We start from the raw sequence: 16,720 nt of genomic DNA on the forward strand, positions 1-16,720 counted from the left end.
CATCATTACCCGTTTACAAAAGCCTCATTAGTCCTCTATTTGAGGTTTCTTTTCAACTCCACTAAAAGCCACCATCTTAACACGTGTTCAGTCTGTACACACTGATACATACATGTACTGTAGGTAAAGGTGTAACACCATCGACATTAGTCCTATCATTAGGGTTTCTTTTCAACTCCACTAAAAGCCACCATCTTAACACGTGTTCAGTCTGTACATATCCTGGCTATTACATTCAGCCTCTTTCCATTATCAATTTCATTCAGCTTTATTCCCACCCAGCTCTTTGAAGGGGTGGACCATCTACATTAGTCCTGCCATTTCAGTTTCATTTCAAATATACTGAAAGCCACCTAATTTAACACCTGTTCAGACTGTTCCTACCTTGGCCAAGTCATTTCCGCATCTTTTCATCTTACTACATATGCGGTCTCTTGGTCATTATCAATTTCATACAGCTACTGCAGAGGCCCCGAGTCCATTTTCATTTTCACACCCTGGATAGGGGTCTCGTTGACCACTTATAGAACTGTTAGATGAAGCTCTTTGAGGGGGGCGCTGCCTGTGTCAGGCGTTGTGGAGATTGGCTGGCTGAATTAATCATTCATTTGAAACGGACCGAAATAGCGTTCTGGCTATTGTGGTTGTCCAAGCTCCTGTTCTTCCCCTCAGAGAGTGAGAAGGCGAGAGAGAGTTAGCAGGGCTGGAATGACATAAAATGCTCACCATCACCAATAACACAAACACACTCCCACTTATTAAGTACTCTCCGATGAGCTGCTTTGTTTGGTGTACAATAGACCCCGGGGTGTGTTCCTGAGTTCTGTGAAGAGATTTCAGCATCAACATCCATTGATTCACACAGAGTGCTCTCTCCTTAAGCCACTTCCGGAACACAAAGATTCATCCAATTATGAATGAATATGTTTCATGTCTATAAATACATTTGTACAGTCTAAAACGGTCAAGATGTCATATAGTACAAAGAAAGGTTCCTACATTCTTCCGGACCACCTGGAAAAATGGATCCTGAAACTAAAGTTTCCTGGTCAGGACACATGGTTTGGAAAAACTCAGCATAGTTAATTGAATTTACAGATTAATTGAATTATGTCATAATCTAATACTAGGTATCTAACTACTGTAAATTGTAAATTTCCTTATGTTGTCCTGATAAAGCTCCGTTCAGTAGGGAAGCTCAGTTAAATTGTTATAACTAAATTCATCCCCGTGTACTGTCAGACTAGAGAAGTCCACTAAGTTATATTGGTCCCTGTCTACTGTCAGAGTAGAGAAGTCCACTAAGTTGTATTGATCCCTGTGTACTGTCAGACTAGAGAAGTCCACTAAGTTGTATTGGTCCCTGTCTACTGTCAGAGTAGAGAAGTCCACTAAGTTGTATTGGTCCCTGTCTACTGTCAGACTAGAGAAGTCCACTAAGTTGTATTGATCCCTGTGTACTGTCAGACTAGAGAAGTCCACTAAGTTGTATTGGTCCCTGTCTACTGTCAGAGTAGAGAAGTCCACTAAGTTGTATTGGTCCCTGTCTACTGTCAGAGTAGAGAAGTCCACTAAGTTGTATTGGTCCCTGTCTACTGTCAGAGTAGAGAAGTCCACTAAGTTGTATTTGTCTGTGTGTACTGTCAGAATAGAGAAGTCCACTAAGTTGTATTGGTCCCTGTGTACTGTCAGAATAGAGAAGTCCACTAAGTTGTATTGGTCCCTGTGTACTGTCAGAGTAGAGAAGTCCACTAAGTTGTATTGGTCCCTGTGTACTGTCAGACTAGAGAAGTCCACTAAGTTGTATTGGTCCCTGTCTACTGTCAGACTAGAGAAGTCCACTAAGTTGTATTGATCCCTGTGTACTGTCAGACTAGAGAAGTCCACTTTTTTTTATGTTTGTATTTCCTTATGCGAGTCCTCAGAGTGGTGAAGCTGTTGGATTCTAGCCTGGACATCCAGGGTTTGGGTTAGATACACCGCTACTGTACTGAGCTGTACATTCTTGTGTATTTCCAGAGTGGGGAAGCTGGTGGATTCTAGCCTGGACATCCAGGGTTTGGGTTAGATACACTGCTACTGTACTAAGCTGTACATTGTTGTGTATTTCCAGAGTAGGGAAGCTGGTGTATTCTAGCCTGGACATCCAGGGTTTGGGTTAGATACACTGCTACTGTACTAAGCTGTACATTGTTGTGTATTTCCAGGGTGGGGAAGCTGGTGGATTCTAGCCTGGACATCCAGGGTTTGGGTTAGATACACTGCTACTGTACTAAGCTGTACATTGTTGTGTATTTCCAGAGTGGGGAAGCTGGTGGATTCTAGCCTGGACATCCAGGGTTTGGGTTAGATACACTGCTACTGTACTGAGCTGTACATTGTTGTGTATTTCCAGAGTGGGGAAGCTGGTGGATTCTAGCCTGGACATCCAGGCCATCCAGCTGCCGGCGCTGCAGTACCAACACGAGAGACGCTCCCATGACTGGACCATGGACGACACCAGCAGCTACAGCGGCATGACGGACGTCACCGACTTCACTGACAGCGGCACGCTCATCTCCGAGGACTGCTCCAACATCAAGCTCAACACCGGGGTGAGAGAGGAGAGTTTTTGTGTGTGAGTTCAGACAGGAAGTATGCTAAATGTCAATATAGAAGGTTGCCTGTTAACACATCTTCTCTGTCTGTCTGTGTGTACTCTGTCTCCCCCCCAGGCCAGACTGTACATGCAGCAGTTCTATGCCATGTTCCTGAAGCGGGCGCTCTATAGCTGGAGGAACTGGAAAGTGATTGTGGCCCAGTTCCTGGTGCCCCTGGTTTTCACTGTGCTGGCCCTGGTGGTGGCAAAGACCTTCCCCGGGCGCCACGACTCACCGCAGCTGAGGCTGGCACTGGGCCGCTATGGCCCCACCACTGTGCCCGTGGCCCTGGAGCCCGGCAAGGGACCGCTGGCAATCGCCCTGGCACAGGTGTATTCCTCACAATTGGCTGTCCAGAAAGCCCAGGATGTCAATATTAGCGGTAAGCGTGTCAGCATGTTGGAAGGGATCACTAGTTATTTGAGATGAAAGGTGATTTGTAGATCAGTGATTCTGTGCAGTTGTCTGCAATGTAGTCAATCTCAGACACGCATGGTGGAAGCTACTTCAGGCTTTAGACCATAGAGATGCACCCATGGAAAAAGCTTGTCTTTACTGATCCACCCTATCCCCTGCTTCTTCTCCTCAGACTTCACGGAGTACGTGCTCACCAAGACCGAGGAGGAGGGCGGGGCATTCAACGAGCGCTGCGTGGTGGGTGCATCGTTCAGCGGCGGCACGGGGAAGTTGGTCGAGGTCACGGCCTACTTCAATAACCAGGGCTACCACACGGCCGCTACAGCCCTGATGATGGTGGACAACACCCTGTTCAAAATGCTGGCAGGGCCCAACGCATCGATTATGACGGGAAACATGCCCATGCCCCGCAACATCTCCGAGAGCGCCCAGAGTCAGCTGACAGAGTGAGTGGGGAGTGGGGAGTATGGAGGGAGAGAGGGAGAGGGGGAGGGAGGGATGGTGGTATGGAAGTGGAGAGGGTGTTATGAAAAGAGGAGGGGATGGGAAAGGAAGGGAGAATGGATGAAAAAAGAGGAGAGAAGGAGACGAGGGTATGGAAGGAACACAGGTGTTATCTTGAACACATTTGAGAAGAGGAGTGAATGTTTAGTTGGGTACTCTGCATGAGCCACTCTGACTCAGTCCATAACTTCCTTATTGTTTTTAGATAGAAGTTGACTTTTCCATCAACCACCTTGTTTTGGGTCCTTATTCTTGTCTATCCTTTAAACACCTGTGGTCAACACATCTGTTACAGCCACTAAACCCCAATTAAACCAGGGTACTTCCCAAATGGCAACCTATTCCTTACAGAGTGCACTACTTTTCACCATGGCCCATCGGGCTCTGGTCAAAAGTAGTACACTATGTAGGGAATAGGGTGCCATTTGGGATGCACATCCAGTCGATGAGCTCCCGGCCCTGCTGGAGGTCTGGCTGGATCGATGGGGAAGCAACAGAGGCTGATAACAAGTTAGAGTCTGAGGGGGAGATATTGACCAACACCATTCATCAGGAGGTGTTTTTGGAGGTGAGAGGATGGAGAGAGATTGGTAGTGGTTCGGTCAGGGAAGGTATATTGATGGCAGGAAGGATGGAGTGAAAGAAGGATGAGAGGATAGAGGTCTGGTGAAGATGTTCTCCTGGCTATCAGGATATTTATTGTTTCATGATATTTATCTCTTTCTCTCCCTCCTTTTCCCCTCTACCTGCCGACCTCACCACTCAATACATCATTTGCTTCCTCCCTTACTTTTATTTCTTTTTTTCTGTCACTCCTCCCAGCTCCATGCCCTTCTTTATTTTCCTCCTGACTTTTTTTTACCCTCCTCTCTTCCATCTCTCTCTCTCTCTCTCTTCCATCTCGCTCTCTCTCTCTTCCGTCTCGCTCGCTCTCTCTCTCTTCCGTCTCGCTCGCTCTCTCTCTCTTCCGTCTCGCTCGCTCTCTCTCTCTTCCGTCTCGCTCTCTCTCTCTTCCGGCTCGCTCGCTCTCTCTCTCTCTCTTCCGTCTCGCTCGCTCTCTCTCTCTCTCTTCCGTCTCGCTCGCTCTCTCTCTCTCTCTTCCGTCTCGCTCGCTCTCTCTCTCTCTCTTCCGTCTCGCTCGCTCGCTCTCTCTCTTCCGTCTCGCTCTCTCTCTCTCTCTTCCGTCTCGCTCTCTCTCTCTCTCTTCCGTCTCGCTCTCTCTCTCTCTCTTCCGTCTCGCTCTCTCTCTCTCTCTTCCGTCTCGCTCTCTCTCTCTCTCTTCCGTCTCGCTCGCTCGCTCTCTCTCTTCCGTCTCGCTCGCTCGCTCTCTCTCTTCCGTCTCGCTCGCTCGCTCTCTCTCTTCCGTCTCGCTCGCTCTCTCTCTTCCGTCTCGCTCGCTCTCTCTCTTCCGTCTCGCTCGCTCTCTCTCTTCCGTCTCGCTCGCTCTCTCTCTTCCGTCTCGCTCGCTCTCTCTCTTCCGTCTCGCTCGCTCTCTCTCTTCCGTCTCGCTCGCTCTCTCTCTCTTCCGTCTCGCTCGCTCTCTCTCTCTTCCGTCTCGCTCGCTCTCTCTCTTCCGTCTCGCTCGCTCTCTCTCTCTTCCGTCTCGCTCGCTCTCTCTCTCTTCCGTCTCGCTCGCTCTCTCTCTCTTCCGTCTCGCTCGCTCTCTCTCTCTCTTCCGTCTCGCTCGCTCTCTCTCTCTCTTCCGTCTCGCTCGCTCTCTCTCTTCCGTCTCGCTCGCTCTCTCTCTCTCTCTTCCGTCTCGCTCGCTCTCTCTCTCTCTTCCGTCTCGCTCGCTCTCTCTCTCTCTCTTCCGTCTCGCTCGCTCTCTCTCTCTCTTCCGTCTCGCTCGCTCTCTCTCTCTCTTCCGTCTCGCTCGCTCTCTCTCTCTCTTCCGTCTCGCTCGCTCTCTCTCTCTCTTCCGTCTCGCTCGCTCTCTCTCTCTCTTCCGTCTCGCTCGCTCTCTCTCTCTCTCTTCCGTCTCGCTCGCTCTCTCTCTCTCTTCCGTCTCGCTCGCTCGCTCTCTCTCTCTTCCGTCTCGCTCGCTCGCTCGCTCTCTCTCTCTTCCGTCTCGCTCGCTCGCTCTCTCTCTCTCTTCCGTCTCGCTCGCTCTCTCTCTCTCTCTTCCGTCTCGCTCGCTTGCTCTCTCTCTCTTCCGTCTCGCTCGCTCTCTCTCTTCCGTCTCGCTCGCTCGCTCTCTCTTCCGTCTCGCTCGCTCTCTCTCTCTCTCTTCCGTCTCGCTCGCTCTCTCTCTCTCTCTTCCGTCTCGCTCGCTCTCTCTCTCTCTCTTCCGTCTCGCTCGCTCTCTCTCTCTCTCTTCCGTCTCGCTCGCTCGCTCTCTCTCTTCCGTCTCGCTCTATCTCTCTCTCTCTTCCGTCTCGCTCTATCTCTCTCTCTCTTCCGTCTCGCTCTATCTCTCTCTCTCTTCCGTCTCGCTCTATCTCTCTCTCTCTTCCGTCTCGCTCTATCTCTCTCTCTCTTCCGTCTCGCTCGCTCTCTCTCTCTTCCGTCTCGCTCGCTCTCTCTCTCTCTCTTCCGTCTCGCTCGCTCTCTCTCTCTCTCTCTCTCCGTCTCGCTCGCTCTCTCTCTCTCTCTCTCTTCCGTCTCGCTCGCTCTCTCTCTCTCTCTCTCTCTTCCGTCTCGCTCGCTCTCTCTCTCTCTCTCTCTTCCGTCTCGCTCGCTCTCTCTCTCTCTCTTCCGTCTCGCTCGCTCTCTCTCTCTCTCTCTTCCGTCTCGCTCGCTCTCTCTCTCTCTCTTCCGTCTCGCTCGCTCTCTCTCTCTCTCTCTCTTCCGTCTCGCTCGCTCTCTCTCTCTCTCTCTTCCGTCTCTCTCTCTCTCTCTCTCTTCCGTCTCGCTCGCTCGCTCTCTCTCTTCCGTCTCGCTCGCTCTCTCTCTCTTCCGTCTCGCTCGCTCGCTCTCTCTCTTCCGTCTCGCTCGCTCGCTCGCTCTCTCTCTTCCGTCTCGCTCGCTCGCTCTCTCTCTCTCTCTTCCGTCTCGCTCGCTCGCTCTCTCTCTCTCTCTTCCGTCTCGCTCGCTCGCTCTCTCTCTCTTCCGTCTCGCTCGCTCGCTCTCTCTCTCTCTTCCGTCTCGCTCGCTCGCTCTCTCTCTCTCTTCCGTCTCGCTCGCTCTCTCTCTCTCTTCCGTCTCGCTCGCTCGCTCTCTCTCTTCCGTCTCGCTCGCTCGCTCTCTCTCTCTCTCTTCCGTCTCGCTCGCTCGCTCTCTCTCTCTCTCTCTTCCGGCTCGCTCGCTCGCTCTCTCTCTCTCTCTCTTCCGGCTCGCTCGCTCGCTCGCTCTCTTCCGGCTCGCTCTCTCTCTCTCTTCCGGCTCGCTCTCTCTCTCTCTCTCTCTCTCTTCCGGCTCGCTCTCTCTCTCTCTCCCGGCTCGCTCTCTCAATTCAATTAAAATTGCTTTTTTCACATGGAAAGTTTAGAGACTGTTTAAATAATAAAGGGTAACCCTCCCCCTCTCTCACTCCTTCCCTCCTCGACACAGAGGTCAGACGGGCTTCGCCATCGCCATCAACCTGATGTATGGCATGGCATCCCTGTCCAGTACCTTCGCCCTGCTCCTGGTTACAGAGCGTTCACTCAAGTCCAAGCACGTACAGCAGGTCAGCGGCGTCTACCTCTCCAACTTCTGGTTCTCTGCACTGCTCTGGGACCTGGTCAACTTCTTCTTGCCCTGCATGCTCATGCTGGTCAGTATACCATCTGGATTTACTTAAAGGCCCAATGCAGCTGTTTTTATATTAATATCAAATCATTTCTGGGTAACAATTAAGTACATTACTGTGATTGTTTTCATTGAAAATGGTAAAAAATAAACAAAGTAAGTTTCTTAGCAAGAGCAATTTCTGAAGCAAGAATTTTGCTAGGACTGTCTGTTAATGGTATGAGTGGGGAGGGGAATACTGAAAACTAGCTGCTATCCAAACACTCCCTCCCAACAGGTGGTGTTCCGGGCGTTTGGGGTCAAGGCCTTCATAGCGGACAACCACCTGGTTGATGTGTTATTAATCCTGCTCCTATATGGCTGGGCCGTCATCCCCCTCATGTACCTGCTCAGCTTCCTGTTCTCCGCCGCTGCCACCGCCTACACCCGCCTCACCATCTTCAACATCATCAGCGGCACCGCCACCTTCCTCACCGTCACCATCATGACCATCCCAGGTGAGAGCCAGGGCCAGGATACTAGATACTAGCGTTACACACTATCGCGTCGACCCAAACCAAACTGTGCCGCCTCTGATATTTTCAGGATGGTCCAGCAACTGTGGGGATGCGTAGCAAGTACAGCTTGGCCCAGTTTGGTTCTGAGGTGTGAAAAGTCCTTAGGTCTACTGGAACACTGAACCTTTAGGCAGCTCAGAGACTACACTTCTAACTACATGGGGAATCATTAAGATTTGGCGATTTCGAGCCAGTTTCTCTGCTAGTAAACAGCGAAAAATAACAAACCCCTACTGCACACTGCTGCACTTCTTTGCTTCAGAACTGGGGATAAGGCTGGCAAAATACGCTGTGGAAATACATTTGATGAGTTTCCCTTACCTTGATTCTCTTATCTTATTTCCTCTCCTCCGTCCTCTCCTTCTCCTGTTTCCCCTTCTCTCCTCTTCTTCCCATCCTCTCCTCCTCCTGTTTCCCCTCCTCCTCTCTTCTCCCCCTCCCAGAGCTAAATCTACAGGACCTGTCTCGTAACCTGGACAAGGTGTTCCTGCTCTTCCCTAACTACTGCCTGGGCATGTCCTTCAGCCAGTTCTACCAGAACTACCAGTTCATCACCTTCTGCACCTCCAACCCCATGGCCACGGCCTTCTGCCGTGCTTTGAGTGAGTACTGTGTTCTCCTACAGCAGGGAGACAGCAGCTGTAGCTGTATCACAGTGTCTGTAGTTCAGTACGAATACCTATTGTATTAGTAGTTTCTTTGGGAGGGGGGTGGGAACCAAAAATATAGAGGATTATTTTATGGGACAATATACAAATGTTATTGAGAAAGATAATTTGAAAAATAAAATGTCATTGAGAAAGATAATTTGAAAAATAAAATGTTATTGTGTAAATGTATGTATTGGTTCTCTTCATTTTGATAGAGATACAAATGTAATGAGTAAAAGGTTGTTTGTTGATGTGATTTTTAAAAATTTTATATACACTGCTCAAAAAAATAAAGGGAACACTTAAACAACACAATGTAACTCCAAGTCAATCACACTTCTGTGAAATCAAACTGTCCACTTAGGAAGCAACACTGATTGACAATAAATTTCACATGCTGTTGTGCAAATGGAATAGACAACAGGTGGAAATTATAGGCAATTAGCAAGACACCCCCAATAAAGGAGTGGTTCTGCACAGACCACTTCTCAGTTCCTATGCTTCCTGGCTGATGTTTTGGTCACTTTTGAATGTTGGCGGTGCTTTCACTCTAGTGGTAGCATGAGACGGAGTCTACAACCCACACAAGTCGCTCAGGTAGTGCAGCTCATCCAGGATGGCACATCAATGCGAGCTGTGGCAAGAAGGTTTGCTGTGTCTGTCAGCGTAGTGTCCAGAGCATGGAGGCGCTACCAGGAGACAGGCCAGTACATCAGGAGACGTGGAGGAGGCCGTAGGAGGGCAACAACCCAGCAGCAGGACCGCTACCTCCGCCTTTGTGCAAGGAGGAGCAGGAGGAGCACTGCCAGAGCCCTGCAAAATGACCTCCAGCAGGCCACAAATGTGCATGTGTCTGCTCAAATGGTCAGAAACAGACTCCATGAGAGTGGTATGAGGGCCCGACGTCCACAGGTGTGGGTTGTGCTTACAGCCCAACACCGTGCAGGACGTTTGGCATTTGCCAGAGAACACCAAGATTGGCAAATTCGCCACTGGCGCCCTGTTCTCTTCACAGATGAAAGCAGGTTCACACTGAGCACGTGACAGACGTGACAGAGTCTGGAGACACCGTGGAGAACGTTCTGCTGCCTGCAACATCCTCCAGCATGACCGGTTTGGCGGTGGGTCAGTCATGGTGTGGGGTGGCATTTCTTTGGAGGGCCGCACAGCCCTCCATGTGCTCGCCAGAGGTAGCCTGACTGCCATTAGGTACCGAGATGAGATCCTCAGACCTCTTGTGAGACCATATGCTGGTGCGGTTGGCCCTGGGTTCCTCCTAATGCAAGACAATGCTAGACCTCATGTGGCTGGAGTGTGTCAGCAGTTCCTGCAAGAGGAAGGCATTGATGCTATGGACTGGCCCGCCCGTTCCCCAGACCTGAATCCAATTGAGCACATCTGGGACATCATGTCTCGCTCCATCCACCAACGCCACGTTGCACCACAGACTGTCCAGGAGTTGGCGGATGCTTTAGTCCAGGTCTGGGAGGAGATCCCTCAGGAGACCATCTGCCACCTCATCAGGAGCATGCCCAGGCGTTGTAGGGAGGTCATACAGGCACGTGGAGGCCACACACACTACTGAGCCTCCTTTTGACTTGTTTTAATGACATTACATCAAAGTTGGATCAGCCTGTAGTGTGGTTTTCCACTTTAATTTTGAGTGTGACTCCAAATCCAGACCTCCATGGGTTGATAAATTGGATTTCCATTGATTATTTTTGTGTGATTTTGTTGTCAGCACATTCAACTATGTAAAGAAAAAACTATTTAATAAGATTATTTCTTTCATTCAGATCTAGGATGTGTTGTTTAAGTGTTCCCTTTATTTTTTTGAGCAGTATATATTTTTTTATTTTTTTAAAATTTTTTTAAGGTTGATGTTAGATTTAGGGTGGGGTCGCCAGAATAAAAAATATAAAATAAGAATGGGTCCCCGGAAATGCTGGCGAAAAATAAAAAATGGGCTCGGCTGAAAAAGTTTGAATACCACTGTGTTACATGATATGTAGTTGTAGTAATATTGTGATGATGATCACAATAATGTTGATGAGAAGGATTCTAACTATGACGATGGTAATGAGGATGATGAAGAACCTGTCATGCTATTTTCTAGTTAACCCTTCGTAGCCATGACTGGTGCTCCTCCCTCTTCCAGACATCACGTACCAGGAGAACTACTTCTCCATGTCAGAGCCGGGGGTGGGGCGCTTCCTGGTGGCCCTGTCCCTGCAGGGTGTAGTCTTCATCACCCTCCTCTTCATCATCGAGATGCAGTGTGTCAAAACCCTCCGCCGCTTCCTCACCCGCCTCGCCAGCAGACGTAAACAGGTCAGAAGGGGAGGGGCCAGAGGCTTGACTATAGGGTGCTGCCTCATGCCCCGGGCGGGCGGAGTTTTCAGAAAATGTGCCCACCTGATGCCCTGAGCGAGATTAAACTAATGCCCATTTGTTTATATAGGACTGTAGTCGAGAGCAAATTCTACTCTTCTCTTAAGAATTTCAGATTTCTGAAAAACTGGTATCATTTTGGTGTGGTTGGCTACATGTCAAAATTCAACATTACTGTTCCCTCCTGCAATTTCTTACAGCTGTATTATGCCAATAGTATAAAAAGACCTCATTGATAATGACAGTCAGTATGTCTCCTAGCTGCCTCTGATGGGGGATGCGGCCCTACTGCCGGAGGACAGGGACGTAGCGGAGGAGAGGAAGAGGGTTATGGAGTGTTCGCCCATAGTAGAGTCTATGGTGGGGAGCCCACTCATACTGCAGGACCTCAGCAAGGTACGTCTGTCTGTCTGTCTGTCTGTCTGTCTGTCTGTCTGTCTGTCTGTCTGTCTGTCTGTCTGTCTGTCTGTCTGTCTGTCTGTCTGTCTGTCTGTCTGTCTGTCTGTCTGTCTGTCTGTCTGTCTGTCTGTCTGTCTGTTCGTTCCCTCCCTCCCGTTCTACAGCAGTGATCTCCCTCCCTCCCTCCAGGTATACAGCAGTGATCTCCCTCCCTCCCTCCCTCCAGGTATACAGCAGTGATCTCCCTCCCTCCAGGTATACAGCAGTGATCTCCCTCCCTCCCTCCCTCCAGGTATACAGCAGTGATCTCCCTCCCTCCCTCCAGGTATACAACAGTGATCTCCCTCCCTCCAGGTATACAGCAGTGATCTCCCTCCCTCCCTCCCTTCAGGTATACAGCAGTGATCTCCCTCCCTCCCTCCCTTCAGGTATACAGCAGTGATCTCCCTCCCTTCAGGTATACAGCAGTGATCTCCATCCCTCCCTCCCTTCAGGTATACAGCAGTGATCTCCCTCCCTCCAGGTATACAGCAGTGATCTCCCTCCCTTCAGGTATACAGCAGTGATCTCCCTCCCTCCAGGTATACAGAAGTGATCTCCCTCCCTCCCTTCAGGTATACAGAAGTGATCTCCCTCCCTCCCTCCAGGTATACAGCAGTGATCTCCCTCCCTCCAGGTATACAGCAGTGATCTCCCTCCCTCCCTCCAGGTATACAGCAGTGATCTCCCTCCCTCCCTCCAGGTATACAGCGTGATCTCCCTCCCTCCCTCCAGGCATACAGCAGTGATCTCCCTCCCTCCCTCCAGGTATACAGCAGTGATCTCCCTCCCTCCCTCCAGGTATACAGCAGTGATCTCCCTCCCTCCCTCCAGGTATACAGCAGTGATCTCCCTCCCTCCCTCCAGGTATACAGCAGTGATCTCCCTCCCTCCCTCCAGGTATACAGCAGTGATCTCCCTCCCTCCCTCCAGGTATACAGCAGTGATCTCCCTCCCTCCCTCCAGGCATACAGCAGTGATCTCCCTCCCTCCCTCCAGGCATACAGCAGTGATCTCCCTCCCTCCCTCCAGGTATACAGCAGTGATCTCCCTCCCTCCTCCAGGTATACAGCAGTGATCTCCCTCCCTCCCTCCAGGTATACAGCAGTGATCTCCCTCCCTCCCTCCAGGTATACAGCAGTGATCTCCCTCCCTCCCTCCAGGTATACAGCAGTGATCTCCCTCCCTCCATTCAGGTATACAGCAGTGATCTCCCTCCCTCCATTCAGGTATACAGCAGTGATCTCCCTCCCTCCCTCCAGGTATACAGCAGTGATCTCCCTCCCTCCCTCCCTCCAGGTCTACAGCAGTGATCTCCCTCCCTCCCTCCAGGTATACAGCAGTGATCTCCCTCCCTCCAGGTATTCAGCAGTGATCTCCCTCCCTCCAGGTATACAGCAGTGATCTCCGTCCCTCCAGGTATACAGCAGTGATCTCCCTCCCTCCAGGCATACATCAGTGATCTCCCTCCCTTCCTCCAGATATACAGCAGTGATCTCCCTCCCTCCCTCCAGGTATACAGCAGTGATCTCCCTCCCTCCCTCCAGGTCTACAGCAGTGATCTCCCTCCCTCCCTCCCTCCAGGTATACAGCAGTGATCTCCCTCCCTCCCTCCAGGTCTACAGCAGTGATCTCCCTCCCTCCCTCCAGGTCTACAGCAGTGATCTCCCTCCCTCCCTCCAGGTCTACAGCAGTGATCTCCCTCCCTCCCTCCAGGTCTACAGCAGTGATCTCCGTCCCTCCAGGTATACAGCAGTGATCTCCCTCCCTCCAGGCATACATCAGTGATCTCCCTCCCTCCAGGCATACATCAGTGATCTCCCTCCCTTCCTCCAGGTATACAGCAGTGATCTCCCTCCAGGTATACAGCAGTGATCTCCCTCCAGGTATACAGCAGTGATCTCCCTCCAGGTATACAGCAGTGATCTCCCTCCAGGTATACAGCAGTGATCTCCCTCCCTCCCTCCCTCCCTCCAGGTATACAGCAGTGATCTCCCTCCCTCCCTCCCTCCAGGTATACAGCAGTGATCTCCCTCCCTCCCTCCAGGTATACAGCAGTGATCTCCCTCCCTCCCTCCAGGTATACAGCAGTGATCTCCCTCCCTCCCTCCCTCCAGGTATACAGCAGTGATCTCCCTCCCTCCCTCCCTCCCTCCAGGTATACAGCAGTGATCTCCCTCCCTCCCTCCCTCCCTCCAGGTATACAGCAGTGATCTCCCTCCCTCCAGGTATACAGCAGTGATCTCCCTCCCTCCAGGTATACAGCAGTGATCTCCCTCCCTCCCTCCAGGTATACAGTAGTGATCTCCCTCCCTCCTCCCTCCAGGTATACAGCAGTGATCTCCCTCCAGGTATACAGCAGTGATCTCCCTCCAGGTATACAGCAGTGATCTCCCTCCAGGTATACAGCAGTGATCTCCCTCCAGGTATACAGCAGTGATCTCCCTCCAGGTATACAGCAGTGATCTCCCTCCAGGTATACAGCAGTGATCTCCCTCCAGGTATACAGCAGTGATCTCCCTCCAGGTATACAGCAGTGATCTCCCTCCCTCCCTCCAGGTATACAGCAGTGATCTCCCTCCCTCCCTCCCTCCAGGTATACAGCAGTGATCTCCCTCCCTCCCTCCCTCCAGGTATACAGCAGTGATCTCCCTCCCTCCCTCCCTCCAGGTATACAGCAGTGATCTCCCTCCCTCCCTCCCTCCAGGTATACAGCAGTGATCTCCCTCCCTCCCTCCCTCCAGGTATACAGCAGTGATCTCCCTCCCTCCCTCCCTCCAGGTATACAGCAGTGATCTCCCTCCCTCCCTCCCTCCAGGTATACAGCAGTGATCTCCCTCCCTCCCTCCCTCCAGGTATACAGCAGTGATCTCCCTCCCTCCCTCCCTCCAGGTATACAGCAGTGATCTCCCTCCCTCCCTCCCTCCAGGTATACAGCAGTGATCTCCCTCCCTCCCTCCCTCCAGGTATACAGCAGTGATCTCCCTCCCTCCCTCCCTCCCTCCAGGTATACAGCAGTGATCTCCCTCCCTCCCTCCCTCCCTCCAGGTATACAGCAGTGATCTCCCTCACTCCCTCCCTCCCTCCAGGTATACAGCAGTGGTGAAACAGTACTGGCGGTAGACAGACTCTCTCTAGCAGTGGGGAAAGGAGAGTGTTTTGGCCTGCTGGGTTTCAATGGAGCAGGGAAGACCACCACCTTCAAGATGCTCACCGGGGACGAGACCGTCACCTCTGGCGATGCCTACATTGACGGCTACAGCATTCTGAGGGATGTCAAGAAGGTAGGAGAGATGGAGAAGGAGAGAGAGAGGAAAACATTTGCACTGGTTTTTTATGTCACATACACAGGATAGGTGCAGTGAAATAGTAGTACGGCATCCCTGGAGCAAATTAGGGTTAACTACCTTGCTCAAGAGCACATCGGCAGGTTTTTCACCTTGTCGGCTCGGGTATACTCAAACCTCTAAGCTACCTGCCGCCCTTACTTAAAAGTTAATTAGGTCACACCGTAGCAAGGCATTTTGCAACAGAAAACAAAAGCTAGCATTTCTTATTGAACGTGTACAGATAGGACCTTCTCAATTAGGGGCTGTTTTCCTACGCTTTGTTCCTCTTGAACACAAACCAGTTCTAATATACTATGAAACTCACAAAATCACCTTGCATGACACCACCCTCTCTCCCGTGTGTCGTAGGTACAGCAGCGGATTGGCTATTGCCCGCAGTTCGACGCTGTCCTGGATCACATGACAGGAAGAGAAACGCTGAGCATGTACGCTAGGCTCCGGGGGATTCCAGAGAAGTACGTGTCGGGCTGCGTGGAGAACGTGCTACGGTCCTTACTACTGGAGCCCCATGCTGACAAACTGTGCCGCAGCTACAGGTAAGCATTCAGAGGAGAGAGTGAGGGGGGAGGGGCTGTGTGTGTGTGTGTTGGGGTGGGGTGGGGGAAAGTGTGTGTGTGTAGGTTTGGGGGTGGGGGACAGTGTGTGTGTAGGTTTGGGGGTGGGGGACAGTGTGTGTTTGTGTTGGTTTGGGGGTGGGGGACAGTGTGTGTTTTTGTTGGTTTGGGGGTGGGGGACAGTGTGTTTGTGTTGGTTTGGGGGTGGGGAGTGTGTGTGTGTTTGGTTTGGGGGAGGGGGACAGTGTGTGTGTGTGTGTGTGTGTTTGGTTTGGGGGAGGGGGACAGTGTGTGTGTGTGTTGGTTTGGGGGTGGGGGACAGTGTGTGTGTGTTGGTTTGGGGGTGGGGGACAGTGTGTGTGTTGGTTTGGGGGTGGGGGACAGTGTGTGTTTGTTGGTTTGAGGGTGGGGGACAGTGTGTGTGTGTGTGTGTGTGTGTGTGTGTGTGTTGGTTTGAGGGTGGGGGACAGTGTGTGTGTTGGTTTGGGGGTGGGGGACAGTGTGTGTGTGTGTGTTGGTTTGGGGGCGGGGGACTGTGTGTGTGTGTGTGTTGGTTTGGGGGTGGGGACAGTGTGTGTGTTGGTTTGGGGGTGGGGGACAGTGTGTGTGTGTGTGTGTGTGTGTGTGTGTGTGTGTGTGTGTTGGTTTGGGGGTGGGGGACAGTGTGTGTGTGTGTGTTGGTTTGGGGGCGGGGGACAGTGTGTGTGTGTGTGTGTGTTGGTTTGGGGGCGGGGGACTGTGTGTGTGTGTTGGTTTGGGGGTGGGGACAGTGTGTGTGTTGGTTTGGGGGTGGGGGACAGTGTGTGTGTGTGTGTGTGTTGGTTTGGGGGTGGGGGACAGTTTGTGTTGGTTTGGGGGTGGGGGACAGTGTGAATTTGTGTTGGTTTGGGGGAGGGGGACAGTGTGTTTGTTGGTTTGGGGGTGGGGGACAGTGTGTGTTTGTGTTGGTTTGGGGGAGGGGGACTGTGTGTTGGTTTGGGGGTGGGGGACAGTGTGAATTTGTGTTGGTTTGGGGGTGGGGACAGTGTGAGTTTGTGTTGGTTTGGGGGTGGGGAGTGTGTGTGTGTTTGGTTTGGGGGAGGGGGACAATGTGAATTTGTGTTGGTTTGGGGGTGGGGACAGTGTGAATTTGTGTTGGTTTGGGGGTGGGGAGTGTGTGTGTTTGGTTTGGGGGTGGGGACAGTGTGTGTTTATGTTGGTTTGGTGGTGGGGGACAATGTGTGTGTTGGTTTGGGGGTGGGGGACAGTGTGAATTTGTCTTGGGTCGGGGGTGGGGACAGTGTGTGTGTTGGTTTGGGGGAGGGGGACTGTGTGTGTGTGTGTGTGTTGGTTTGGGGGTGGGGGACAGTGTGTGTTTGTGTTGGTTTGGGGAGGGTGACAGTGTGTTTGGGGGTGGGGGACAGTGTGTGTTTGTGTTGGTTTGGGGGAGGGGGACAGTGTGTGTTTGTTGGTTTGGGGGTGGGGGACAGTGTGTGTTTGTGTTGGTTTGGGGGAGGGGGACTGTGTGTTGGTTTGGGGGTGGGGGACAGTGTGAATTTGTGTTGGTTTGGG

At 51.7% G+C, this 16,720-nt stretch overlaps 1 protein-coding gene across 1 annotated transcript in view; it reads left to right on the plus strand.

Annotated features, from left to right (window-relative positions):
- LOC115206616 (ATP-binding cassette sub-family A member 3) overlaps nucleotides 1–16,720 on the plus strand; it is an 81,914-nt gene that overhangs the window by 55,212 nt on the left and 9,982 nt on the right. The window contains exons 18-27 of the mRNA XM_029773773.1: nucleotides 2,396–2,594; nucleotides 2,715–3,021; nucleotides 3,229–3,502; nucleotides 7,050–7,254; nucleotides 7,507–7,726; nucleotides 8,230–8,388; nucleotides 10,595–10,767; nucleotides 11,089–11,223; nucleotides 14,355–14,549; nucleotides 14,964–15,151. Of these exons, the coding sequence (XP_029629633.1) occupies nucleotides 2,396–2,594; nucleotides 2,715–3,021; nucleotides 3,229–3,502; nucleotides 7,050–7,254; nucleotides 7,507–7,726; nucleotides 8,230–8,388; nucleotides 10,595–10,767; nucleotides 11,089–11,223; nucleotides 14,355–14,549; nucleotides 14,964–15,151 (2,055 nt within the window). The remainder of the gene's footprint in view (nucleotides 1–2,395; nucleotides 2,595–2,714; nucleotides 3,022–3,228; nucleotides 3,503–7,049; nucleotides 7,255–7,506; nucleotides 7,727–8,229; nucleotides 8,389–10,594; nucleotides 10,768–11,088; nucleotides 11,224–14,354; nucleotides 14,550–14,963; nucleotides 15,152–16,720) is intronic.

The sequence above is a fragment of the Salmo trutta genome, chromosome 1 (genome assembly GCF_901001165.1).
Source record: "Salmo trutta chromosome 1, fSalTru1.1, whole genome shotgun sequence".
NCBI lineage: Eukaryota > Metazoa > Chordata > Actinopteri > Salmoniformes > Salmonidae > Salmo > Salmo trutta.